We start from the raw sequence: 13,200 nt of genomic DNA on the forward strand, positions 1-13,200 counted from the left end.
AAATAAACCTTAGACTCAAACGTTAGAACAGGCTTTTCCCCGCAGCACGCCGTGTAATAAATACTCACAAAGAAAACTGCGGCCTTTACAACTTATGTCTAAAAATGTATCGTTTCATGCATCGGTTAAAACACTCGACTCCAGCTGCATGACGCGCAGCTGGAAACAGTTCCTGCAAGACGAGCTGCCCGAGATTCACAGAATTTATCGGGATGATAGAATTCTTATATCGGGACATGAGATTTTGGTCATATCGCAAAGCCCTAATTACAGTATAGAAATATTTATAGCTTATTAATATACCTTAATTAGTTCTTTCTTCTTTTTTTAAATCTGAAGTGTGTAGAATTTGTCATGCTAACCCCCTTTTCCATATATTATTTGGCTAGGGTCTTATTCTGAAAGGAAACGTAAAAACTGAAATTGACGGTATCAAAAGTAAAAACTGTAACTGAAGATCAAAGCTCAACATTCAGGTTTGAAAACCAAGTATTTGAGTTCATTTCAGTTCCTGCAGTCGAAAGTAAGAGAAAGGTAATAGCATGCTGTGCTAAGCGTGGCCTATGCAGTAGCTGATATTTTACAGGTCAAAATTTAGGACATTTTGAATGTGATGAAAATAATTGTGGTGGCCTTTTTCAGAAATATACAAATGCACTGTAGCATTTTATGTTATCACCTTTGTTGCTGTTACTGTCTTTGAAGTTCATTTATCTGCTAAATAAAAACCAGCATCTTCAGTTTAACCTCACATTTAATGCCGTTCAATTCAAGTTTATTTATATAGTAAAAGCACTTTATATTGTAAGATAAAGACCCTACAATAATAGAGAGAAAACCTCAACAATCAGACGACCCTCTATAAGGAAGAACAAGACAAGATGTTTTCTGAGCATTCAGTTAGCAAACAAACATGAATAACTTAGGTTTGCTGTTAGCCAAACCTAACTTAATAATATATTTATTACATTGTATTAATTAATAAAGAAAACACTGGACATGTTGTTTGACACATGATCTTTATAAATGGGCACCCACACATGAATATTTAGAATCTGTAGGCAAGGAACAAGACTTCTGATACTAGGAGTTTTCTAGTTTTCATATATAGTCTGTAGTATTGACTAGTCAAATTTAAACAAGCTTTGGCTGCTTTCAGCATGTGTGCAGAGCAAAAGACAAAACACACTGACCCAAAAGCAGTCTCAAAACTCAAGATTTTCATCTCTTTTAAAAAAGTATAGTTAGGAAGTCTTGGACCAGATATCCCCTGGCCACACGGAAAGCTCCAAAACATTAGCTGTTAGAGTTTAGCTCATTAGATGATAGCTGATGGATTGTCTGGCTTTGATTATCCTCTTCCTTTTTAAAAAAAATTCTTTCTGTTCATGTTGGTTCCTGACTAGAGCTTCATCTGTGCTGTCCCCCCTAAAAGACATTATATGACTTTACCCTTAATGACAGATTTTGACACCTCGGTATATATCAATGAAGATGTAAATTGATGACCATTAGAACACGTTCTGGGTTTTTCCAAGGGTATATGGGAAGCTGCATAGGCAGAGATGACCTTCACTAACCTTTATGCACATCTGGCCATTTTTGTTCTGTAAGCAGGCCTGAAATATGACAGAAATTGCTCAGGTCAGAAATAAGAAATAAAGGTTACCTAAACGCAAAGGGGGAGTGAGTTAAAAGAAACACCTGCAGTGTTTAGTCCGTTTAAGTTGAACTCTGGTTTGTTTTCCACTTTGGTGCGATTTAGATGAGAACACAGTAATCACACTCAGGTCCAATTGGAGGAGGTTTAGGTCTAGTTTCAAATGAACTCCATAGCAGTATGTTTATGAGGTGAACGTAATCTGACCTAGCTCCCAGGTGTACGTTGCAAGTTTAAGCTAAACTCAGGATACCATAGATACCATAGATCAAGAAGGTCAGTATGAGTTAGCGACTAGCTGTGGAAGGTATCCAGAGCACACCATATTTATTCTTCAACACAGCCTGAACTCTCTTAGCTTTCTTTGCATTTCTTTATGCAGTCTTCAGGGATAGTTCTCCAGGCTTCTTGAAGGACATTCAAAGCTCTTCTCTGGATGTCAGCTGCCTTTTTTTTTACTGTACTCCCTCAAGATGATCCCAAACTGCTTCAATAATGTTAAGGTGTTGGCTCTGGTTACTTGAAAGTCAGGGTCCAACTGAGGTCTCTGTTGACGAACCTTGCATGGTTTTTCTTATAATACTCCTGTCAAGGTGGTGGTAGCTGCAGCGCTCAGCTGCTTGGTCAAAGCTTGGATGAGGAAACAGATTTTTTTTTCTCTCTTTTTATTTATGCATGTTTATGAATGTTCATGTCTCAGAGGTGCAGCCGGATATGCGATGCCTCCTGCCTTACAGTGTTTTACTCCTCTGTAACCTGTATGACCTCTTGTGAGAATAAGGAAGCATTATCGATCAACACGTCTCTTTTTGGGTTTCGTTCTCCATGACAACCTCTCTGGTGCAGCAGCACCACTTCACCTCAGCTCTCCTTACATTCCTCTGACCATCACAACAGATATGACCCATTTTACTCAGTGTACTAGTGTGTGTGTGTTTGTGTCTTTGCCAGTAGGATTTAATCAGGTGTGGTTTGTCCTTGGCATGAAATATGAGAAATGTTTGTGTTTAAATGTAAACATGTCTCCTTGCATTTGTGTGTGTGTGTGTGTGTGGATATACAGTAAGAGTCCGAGTGTGCACGCAGGTGTGAGCTCCTGAAGCATAACTGTAGGGTTGTTTGCAGTTAAGAGTTTAGCAGTTAAACTTTGTGAGGAGAGAAGCTCAGAGAATCAATGTGGCAGGACTGCGCCTGCCTCCTCTCTCAGCCTCCCAGGAAAGTGGGCATGTCGGGTCTAATTATGCCTTCCCAAATCAAACAAAATGGCTCCCATTGGTGTCTGCATCAATATGCTCCCTTCTCCAAGCTCATATTCATACAAACAGTGCAACCCATTAGCTATGCCATGTAAACAAAAGTGGTGCTCAGCAATTTGTGTTGTGCATAACAAAGTCTGAATAAAAATCTTTTTATTATCTAGCCACTTCTTTTAGGCTATAAAAAAATATTTTAATTTCAGCATGCTGATGTTTAACTGGTCCTTACTCACACTATAAGCTTAGACCTGAAACAGTTAGTTGATTAAGAAAATTGCTGCTTTTATAATCGGTTTAGAATTAATTTTTCATGTCTTTTTTTTTTTTTCCAGAATGACTGGAAACTGGAATTCTTTTTTTCTCAGAATTCTGACTTTAATCTCAGAATTCTTTTTTTCCTCCCCGGTGGCACTAATCCTCTTCCGTATATCCGTACATAGACCATAGAAGGTCGGATTAACGTTTACAACCCAGCTCTGAATGTGACAGAATCTAAAACGATACTCTGTTTTATTGGCCAAGTATGGGTACACATACTATGGATTGTAATAATAATACATTTTATTTGAAAGCGCCTTTCAAAACACTCAAGGTCACTGTACACAGTAGAATAAAAGCAAGAAGTTTACAGAATCATAAAAACATAAGACATAAACAAATAAAATAGGAGTTGAGTTTGGACTTAAAGAGAGAGAAGGAAGAGATGTTTCTTAAATCAGGAGGTAGGGAATTCCAGAGTCGTGGAGCAGAGCAGCTGAAAGCCCTGCTCCCCATGGTTACAAGATAGGGGGAGGGGACAGAGAGTGAAAGGGAAGAAGAAGATCTGAGACAACGAGATGGGGCGGTGGTCTTAACCAGGTCAGAGAGATATGGAGGAGAGAGATGATGAATAGCCTTAAATGTGTGCAAGAGTATTTAGAAAATTGATGCGATATTTGACCGGGAGCCAATGAAGCTGCTGCAGGGGAGGAGTGATGTGGTGGACAGAAGGGGTCCTGGTGATGATATGGACAGCAGAGTTCTGGACGCGTTGGAGCTTGTGGATGGATTTTTGAGTAAGACCAAAAAGAAGTGAATTACAATAATCAATCCGGGAAGTAACAAGGCTATGGACAAGAATGGCAGTGGCATGTGGGGTAAGAAAAGGACGGAGCCGATTAATGTTGCGCAATTGAAAATATGCAGACCGAGTAATATTATTAATGTGTAAATTGAAAGATGGAGTACTGTCGAGGATGACACCCAAACTTTTCACAAAGGAAGAAATGAAGACCGGTGAGTTATCGATAGCAATAGAGAAACTGTTGGTTCTGGATAATGTTGATTTAGTGCCTACCAAGAGGAGCTCGGATTTATTACTATTGAGTTTGAGAAAATTAGAAGAGAACCATGAATTTAGTTCAGCTAAGCAGAGGGTGAGGGAGGATGGGGGAAGAGCAAAATCAGGTTTAGTGGACAGATAAAGCTGGGTGTCATCGGCATAACAGTGAAAATGGACATTGTATTTACGGAAAATATGTCCAAGCGGTAGAAGGTAGATAATGAAAAGAAGGGGCCCCAGGACAGATACCTGGGGCATGGCAGTGGTCAGAGGAAGGGGCTGAGAAGTAAAGGATTTGAGTTGAATGAACTGAGTGCGATCAGACAGGTATGATTTAAACCAGGCTAGTGGAGTATGGGAGAGACCGATAGAGGCTAGCCTACTGAGAAGAATGGAGTGAGAAATAGTGTCGAAAGCAGCACTCAGATCGAGGAGAATAAGAATGGAAAGTAAACCGGAGTCAGCTGCCATTGGTTATTTTTATAAGTGCTGTTTCAGTGCTATGGGAGGGGCGAAAACCAGACTGGAACTGTTCATACAGATTATTATTAGTTAAATGTGAGTGGAGTTGTGTGGCAACTATTTTCTCAAGAATTTTTGAAAGGAATGGTAGATTGGAAATAGGCCAAAAATTCTCAAAATTATTGGGATCTAGACCAGTTTTTTTTCAATATTGGGGTGATGGTGGCAATTTTGAGGGAAGCAGGAACAGTTCCAGTGGTAAGTGAAGAGCAGATGATGGCAGATATGAGCGGAAGCAAAGAAGGTAGACATGCCTTAACCAAAACTGTAGGAATGGGGTCTAGCTGACAAGTAGAAGGTTTTGACTTACAGATGAAATCTGAAATATCAGTAACTGAGCGGAGCTGGAAAGCAGAAAAACAGTGTGATGGGAGAGGACTTGTACTTGTTTTGTCTTTGCGCTCACTGTAAACAGAACAGAGAATATTGATAATACCATGTATGGCTTCACGTGTGCAGTGGTGCAAAGTCCAAAGACTTTCAACAAATAAAGAAATGATGGGTAACTGTTACCATGGGAAGCTGACAGTGGGTATAATTATATATATTACATGTATTACATAACTGTTTACTAATATATCAGTATATAGTTATGTAATGTTAATATTAGTGGGTGTATACACATGGACCAGTCTTTTTTTCACAATTACATTAATACATTAATGTAGAAATACATCTTCTGCAGCATTATAAGGGACACACACAATAATACATCATAGTAATGATTAAACTGTGTTTAATCTGAAATTCTGAGCAAACCTGAAGCTACTTAAATAGTTTAACTTTGAGGTTGCATTAATATATTAGTTAGTTAGCTTATGTCAAGTAAGTCCACATCTCTTTAAAAAGCATTTAGCAAAAAGAGGTATTGTTCATGCAAAATATCAGATTTACGTCCAGCTATGAAAGAAAGTAATCTTTGTGACCTATGGTACGCTCTACGTTACAGTATGAGGTAAATCTGAGTCTTTTTCTGGTTTGACTAAAGAATGTCTGCCTTCTGATTTTTCTGTAAGCCTGTGGTTTGCATACTTCACTAAAAAGTAGCTGTTGCCTGGAGGAAGACGGCTTGTAAAGATGAATAAATGTTGTTTAAGTGTGACCTTAAGGTGCTGAGGGAATCGTGGGCAGGGTTTTCATCTATAAGCCTCCGTGACAGAAGTTGTAGTACTCTCAGTTCCACAAAGCCAGAAAGACGAACACACAGAAAGGTAGTTTTTGCTTTGTTTTTTTAGTAACTAAGATAAGAGAGATTGGATGGACATTTGGACTAGTGTTGACAAACATGACTAAGTGTATATATTCAGTGACATTTGGGTACTGAATGTGTGGGTACAGAGCTAAGCTATATATAATCAGGAAAATCTTACTTGTGAATAAATTGCACTTTTAAAGATTTTAGACTGTGAGAGGAAATGTTCCATCTCACAAGGTCTATCAGGAAAAATGTGACCTTCCTCAGAGAGAGACTAAAAACCTCAGCAGCTGTCCGTAGCACTGGTGAGGTGATGTCAGGCATCCTTGTTTCCGTGAACTGCTGGAATTGAAATCACAACAAGCCCGTGGCCTCTGGAATTGGTTGTTCCAGTGTTTACGTCAGTAATTAGTGGAGGAACAGAGCCTTAGTTTTTGCTGTAGCCTGCTGAGCGTTTATTGATCCCCAATTAAATCTTTTTAAGCTTTCATCATATATAAACAACGGCATAAATCACTACAAATGAAATATTGTTACTACAGAGGTTGGTACAAGTTTAATAAATCATTAATGTCAGTGAACTTAGCTTAATTAACAGTTGTTCCAACTTGGAAATGAGATGAGCAGAAGATATACATTCTTCAATATAAAATATTACTGAAATAACAGGAAGTGATTTTTTTTTTCAATTTGGAGGCTTGGAGAGAGCACATTTAACAGGTGTTAAGGTGCTGATTGATATACTTTTAGATCTTTATATGTGTGGGCACTCATAGAACAGTTAATATTTTAGCTGTGTACTAAGACATTCACCTTATAGGTGAATACACACGATGAATACACTAAAGAAAAATGATGCAACAACTATCGAGCCATTATAGTTATTTATAGTCCCAATCCTCTGTACTCGGGGCCTCGCGTGTTATCATGACAGGTAAACGGTTTAGAGCTGTTTCCAAGTATGTTGTGTACATTTGGTATCACTGCGCTCAAAGGAGCTGTCAGTACAAATGAAAAAAGGCCATCCTGAGGCAGCAAAAGCAAAGAAAATCTTCAAAGGGATAACAGAAATATTAGGAAGGGCAAAATCAACAGTTTTGATACAAGAACGCTTGTGAGCTTAGAAACATGGGGAAAAAAAGCTTGGACTTAAAGTAAAGAGCATTGTGAGTGGTCATAATCATGACAGGAAACTTAGTGTTATCAGAACAGGCAGCCAATTTAGGAACACTCCATTAGGAAGGCTTATAATTATCCAAATCTATGATGAAGACTTCACAAAAAGAAATACAGAAAGATCACCACAAGATGCAAACGTGTTCAAAGAAGAAAAAGATAATATTATAAAATTGCCAAAAACAGCCAGTAAGATAACTGTGGAGAAGAAAGTGTGGAGAAGGCTTTGACAGGTTCTGATCCTGAAGCGTACTACATTTAAAAAAAAGTACAGCAGAGGCAGTATGATGCAGTATGATGCATGGATCAACATCGCTTCTTTGGCACTGGGTCACAACTCACATTTACACAAGTACATTTTTTGAAGTGTCACTTTGTGCAAAGCTCGGGCAGCAAACTTCACTGGAGGACACTTGAGAGTACAGAAAGGCAATGACCTGAAACATAATGTGAATGCAGCTCAGGAGTTTTTGAAGGTCTGAAAGTGGAATATTCTGCAGTGACCAGGTCAGTGACCTGATCTCAACCTGATCTTGCTGCATTTCACTTGCTTAAAAAAAAAGGAAAAAAGATCCACAAACAACTAAAGACCGCTGCAGCAGTGACCTGGCAAACCCATTTTTTTTTACACTTTAGACCCTCAAAATAGGTGACTTTGTCTACCGGAGGTTTCTTCCTGTTAAAAGGGAGTTTTTCCTTCCCACTTCCTTAATAGGGGGGTCATCTGATTGTTTAGACCCTCTTTACCTTACACTATTAAGCACCTTGAGGTGACTGCTGTTGTGATGTGGCACTATATAAATCAAATTGAATTGAATTAATGTTACAAACTGTCTTCCTGGTTCAGTATTTTGACAGTTGCATAGTCCTCTTGTTGTCAGATTTGATTGCATATTCATATCCTTAACGTATAGCTGTTGACAGATTTGTTTACTTTTTTTAAATGCATTTGCAGTGGCAGCCTTGCTTTGATCAGTAAAGACGTTGTATTGTAGGACAGAACATTTGATGATCTTTCATTTGAACATATGTGAAGGTGGTGTTTTTTTTCATGTGAAGACACTTATTTAGGCATGTAGAATTAGAAATATTGACGTTTAAACGCTGAACAAGCTCTCTAATTTGGGTGTGTGGCGTTAGGTAAATGAACAGCTGTGCAGACAGATCTGTTTCTTTTGTGTTGCTAAGCAACAAAGACATTAGATTATCTGATGTATGTGGCCAACTATCTATACGTCTCTGTGTGTAAAACTGAATTCTGCTCGATTTTCAGGGTTTCTTTAGTAAAACGTGAAGCTGTCTGCATGGTTAAACATGCAGTTGATTCTGTGGATCCAAGTAGCTTGCTAAATACTCAGCTGGAGCCTTTTAGCTCACCCAGCAGTAGCAGAAGAGATACGTTTTAACGAGATATTGAGCACAGGAATTAAGCAGTCAAGCCCTTGTGGAATATTTAAGGGCACTAGTGATTATGAATAAAATGGACAGTAAATTTAGTGTTCTGTATGGTAAACTGGGAGTGATTTTGGACTCATCTAATCACATAATGAGGTGAAGACTGCTGTGGTGGAGGTAGTGCCAGCAGCTCCACCAGTAACGGCAGATGTGGGCAGAAGGGAGGAATTTGTTTAAATGAACCTTTGTGTTTAAATGTTTGTGCGTGATTTTGGGGATCATGTAAAAGAGAGTCGATGGGCAGTGTGAGTCTGTGTAGTCCTGCGCTGATTGCTGTCTGCCTTGATTGATGGTGTTGATTGATTGTGCCGTCGTCCTTTCTACCCCGCTTTCATGCTGCCGTTTTTGGCAATCTATAAAAACTGCCTTTCCCAGAATTATTTTCTGCTTTGTTGAAGCAGACAGGCACCAAACGAGTTCACTGTGATGTTTACAGCATCAAGTTTAACTCTGAGACTGGTAAATTTGTTCTGTTTGAACAGTCACACCAATAAAGCTTCTTCAAATACACCCCTCCTCCACAGTCAGCTGTGCCTCGAGCCAAGCGCTCATATCACGAGCGTGTGTTTCTGTGTTGGTGTTTGTTTACGTCTCGTGTTTTGACCAAACCTTGCTCAAGACGGCGCTCGAGGCATCTTCTGCAGCTGTGAGCTCATCAGCCCTCCGTGTGCGGATGAGTGAGTGTAACCTCACTGTGACATATGCTGCTGCTGCTGCGCGTCACAGTATTTCTCTCTAGTCTAGGCTACTTTGACACAAGGTCAAACAGGGAGAGCATCTGGTGGACGGGAGATGGAGAGTATTTGAGGAACGTCGGGGAGCATCTGGATGTGCTCATACATGGAAAAAAATACCGACACACACTCTACAAATGCTTTCACATGCATAAACATTTATCTGATACTACCACGTACTGTCTCTCTCAGTCTTTTGGAGACACACACACAAAACGCACACACACCAGTGCAGTAATAGCAGCAGCAGATAGGGGCTGCTGCAGGACTGTGGAAGTCATCCGGCCAATCCGCTGGTAGGTTTTTGTGGAGCCCGGCTTCACACTGGTACATCTTCTCCTCTTTTTTTCCTCCCGACGGTCGTCGTCTCTCGCCATCTATCCGTGTCATTTTACATCTCCCATCCCCCCCGTCCTTATCTTCTTCCCTGGGACTAAAATTGGCTGCAGCTGGTTACTGCTGTGTGCTGGAGCAGCAGTGGAGAAGCAGAGGCAGGAGGCGAGAGAGTGTGGTTTCACCAAGGCGGCAGAAGATGTGCGGTGGATGGTTGCAAGGCTAGAGGACGCCTGGGAGGACAGGCTGTCTTTGGATATATACCTGTAGAGAAAGGACCGCTTATATCAACATCTGGGCCAGGTACTGATGAGGTGCCCGGCTTGCACAGCTCTTTCTCTCGGATGTCTTTCTCTCTCTGAGCATGTATCGGTGTGTATGTAGAGATATATGTATGCTGGTGTCTGTGCATGTCAGAGATATGGCCTATGCATGAATGCATAGCTGCATGACATCATGGTAAACCCATCTAGAACAATCACTGTCTAGTAGTAATGCCAATCAAGATTTCATCCTGTCTTCCATCTATTCCTTTGTTTTCCTCTCCTCTCCTCATTTCCTCTCCTTTCCTCTCCTCTCCTCCTCTCCTCTCTCCTCTCCTCTCACCTCGCTCTTTTCTATTTGTGAAGCATTTCATGGTGCTTCGTGGCCTTGCTAAAATGGTGTCAGTTTACATAAGATGTTAGACTAAAAGGGTTGATCATTTGAGAATTACAGTGTCACCTGTGTCAGGGCCGTGTATGCATGGTTCCAATGTAAAGAGTTTCCTATGAAAGGCAGACACTGCCTGAATCTTAACTGGTATCCTGAACGCTGTCAACTCCATTTGGCAGGAGGTCACTAGAGTATGCATGAGTGAGGAGGCATTTTTGTCATTTGTAAATGCATGGCATGTAACCTCATCCCTCCCGCTGTCGGATGTGATGGTTTTGCATATCGAATGCTGTGTGGAAAATAAGTTCCCCTCCTCTCATCCTCCTGGGCTTCTTTGGTTTCAGATGAAGGGAGGAGAAACTATTCATGGACATTATCACACACACACACGCACGCACTATATGCCGCATAGATATGTTGGCCTGCTCCTTAGCCTTTTGCCCTTATTTTGTTTGTCATTTACTTTTCTTTGTTTCAGCTCAGTGACATAATGAAAAGGGTGAAAGCTCAAACAGCACGTAATCATCAGAGACAGAGAGGGAGAAATGAGGAGGTTTGAGCTTCTGTCCTCTGTAGCCTTTGTCACCCAACCTGCTGACACCGCACATTTAACCCCAAGGGGATCACTGGTTTACACAATTGCTCTAGTAGCCTTTGCTGTTTTGCTTTGTTGTGAAAATCATTGCAAGCCATTTTTTTTCTCATGACACTACAAAATTGTGTTTTGTTCTCTCTCCCCTCCTTTAACATGCCATGTTCCCTTTTATTGCTCCTCAAGGAAGTTTTATACTGTTAAAATATTCCTCAGTGTTTCTCTTTGCTAACAGCTTTGACAGTCTGTGCATTCTGTATTGGTGCGCTTCGGCTTTTTGTTGGAAAATATTAAAGAAAATTACTCAAACTTGAAGACGAAGAGCTTCTGAAGTAGCTGATATTCATGCATTGATGCTTTGTGTCATTTTAAACTTTCAGTTTTCCGTAACGGGTTTAAAGTTGTGTGTTGTTTTTTTTTTTGTTTAATAACTGGTGCTTGTTCTTCCACTGCAGTGGAAATCCTTTTGGTGGTTTTTGAAACAGTCTGACTTGGATCAAGAGAAAAATGTCCTTTGCCAGTTTGTGTCTGTTGTCATCAAGCTCTGACCTCTCTCTCTCTCTCTTGCTCGTTTTGTGTTTTAGGGGGGGTGGTTGACAAGGATTTGCGGCACTACCTCAACCTGCGCTTCTCCAAGGGCTCAGTGGACCACGACCACCAGCAAATCATCAGAGACAACCTCTACCTCCGCACTGTTCCCTGTGAGTCCACATCACCCTCTATCGCTCCCCTCTTCCACCCTCTGGCCGCCATCACTGCTGCACTCCTCTTCTTTTTCTTTTTTTACTCTTCTTTGATCTCATCCTCTCTGCTGCCTCACTGTATGTCTGTAATTGTCTCTTTCATTCTCTAGCACCATTTCTTGGATATCATTGTCAACCCTCCTCCACCAGCTAACACACCTTGTCTTTCTCTCCGCTTGCCCCTGAGATGTTACCCTTTTATTTTACACACACACACACACACTCATTCTCTCTGTCTCTCGCCGTCTATCGCTCCTTCTCTTCCCTCAGTCGTCCGGCTGCCGAGCTTTCAGCCTGAGGTTTCCACGGCAACCACCCTCTTGTCTTGAGGCTTGCGTTGTGGTAATGCCCTGCCCCCCCTTTAGCACATGCTAGACATGCACAACATACACAGATTTCTTTCTGTGTGTGATGAATTTTACACGCTGACCAAATGAGATGTTACATGTGAATGTTTTTTTTTTTTTTTTTTTTTGTCTGGGTTTTTTTTGGTTCTTTTTTGGGTTGTTGTCTTTTTTGTTTCCCCGGCACGTATGCCTTTGGCCTGTTGGGCGGCGATGTCATTGTGTGATTAATATTGAGGGGATGCAAGGCCCAGCAGGATCTTCCTGTGTCAATACAGGCAGCAGCTCATGAATCAGGCCTGATGCTTGAGTCTGCAGACTGCATGCAGCGTGTGGATGAGCTCGCTTTGCATGCATGTTTGGTGAAGGGTTTTGCACTCATCTGACATGTTTCATTATCTTCTGTTAATAGGCCAATTCATAGCGCAGATTCTGGTACAGACGCATGAGGAAACAGAGTTCGGCTTGACGTCAGCGATGGGTGTTTTTGTACTGGCTGCCTCTACTATACTAGATGTCCTCTCTGCCGGTGTGTTGAGCTGCTGACACAGAAGTGATTGTTTAATACGGTCCCACAGCTGCACAGTTCCTGAGCCTCTCTCTCTCACTATCACTCTATCACTCTTTTTTTTCTCCTCTTTTTCCCGCCGTCTTCATCTTCTGCTTTCACTCTCTCTCATGTTCCCCCTGCTCCCCTCCCACCCTCCTCTGCCTCTTTGATTTCTTTTGGTCACCACCTCACCATCACATTTTCTCTCCCTTTCAATTTTAACTCCAGGCGGCCTCTCCTTCTCCTTCCCTCTGCCTCTCCGTTCCTCTTTCTTTCTCAGACTGTTGGCTGTGTAATAGTGCAGTGAAGGCAGACTGACAGGGTGACGACAGAGGTGGTGTGGACTGGCTAAGCTTCAACACTTCTGCCCTATTGAGGCTGAAGGGCAGCACGTGTCTGTTTTGGTGGTTTTGTCGCCACATTGCAATCATAGTCCCCTTCCAGGGCTTTATGGGAACGGAAAGATGCTCATTCTGCGTGATGTGTTTGAGCAGTAATGACATCCCCATAATTAACTGCCTATCACTTAACAAAGCTGATACAGTGTAATGAAGATTATAGAAATTCCAACTCATAGACCTCCTGCATAGCGGCTTTGAATCATCATATGCTGATTATTTAAATGTCATTAAAATGCAGTTGTAATACTGCAGGAATCCCCCAAA

The 13,200-nt window shown here is 41.2% G+C and overlaps 1 protein-coding gene across 1 annotated transcript in view; it reads left to right on the top strand.

Annotated features, from left to right (window-relative positions):
- magi2b (membrane associated guanylate kinase, WW and PDZ domain containing 2b) overlaps positions 1-13,200 on the top strand; it is a 95,149-nt gene that overhangs the window by 23,413 nt on the left and 58,536 nt on the right. The window contains exon 2 of the mRNA XM_085461540.1: positions 11,483-11,599. Coding sequence (XP_085317666.1) covers positions 11,483-11,599 — 117 coding nt within the window. The remainder of the gene's footprint in view (positions 1-11,482; positions 11,600-13,200) is intronic.

This window comes from Copadichromis virginalis, linkage group LG7 (genome assembly GCF_057382275.1).
Source record: "Copadichromis virginalis isolate Kocher_CV1m ecotype Utaka linkage group LG7, C_Virginalis_male_GT1.1, whole genome shotgun sequence".
NCBI classification, from domain to species: domain Eukaryota; kingdom Metazoa; phylum Chordata; class Actinopteri; order Cichliformes; family Cichlidae; genus Copadichromis; species Copadichromis virginalis.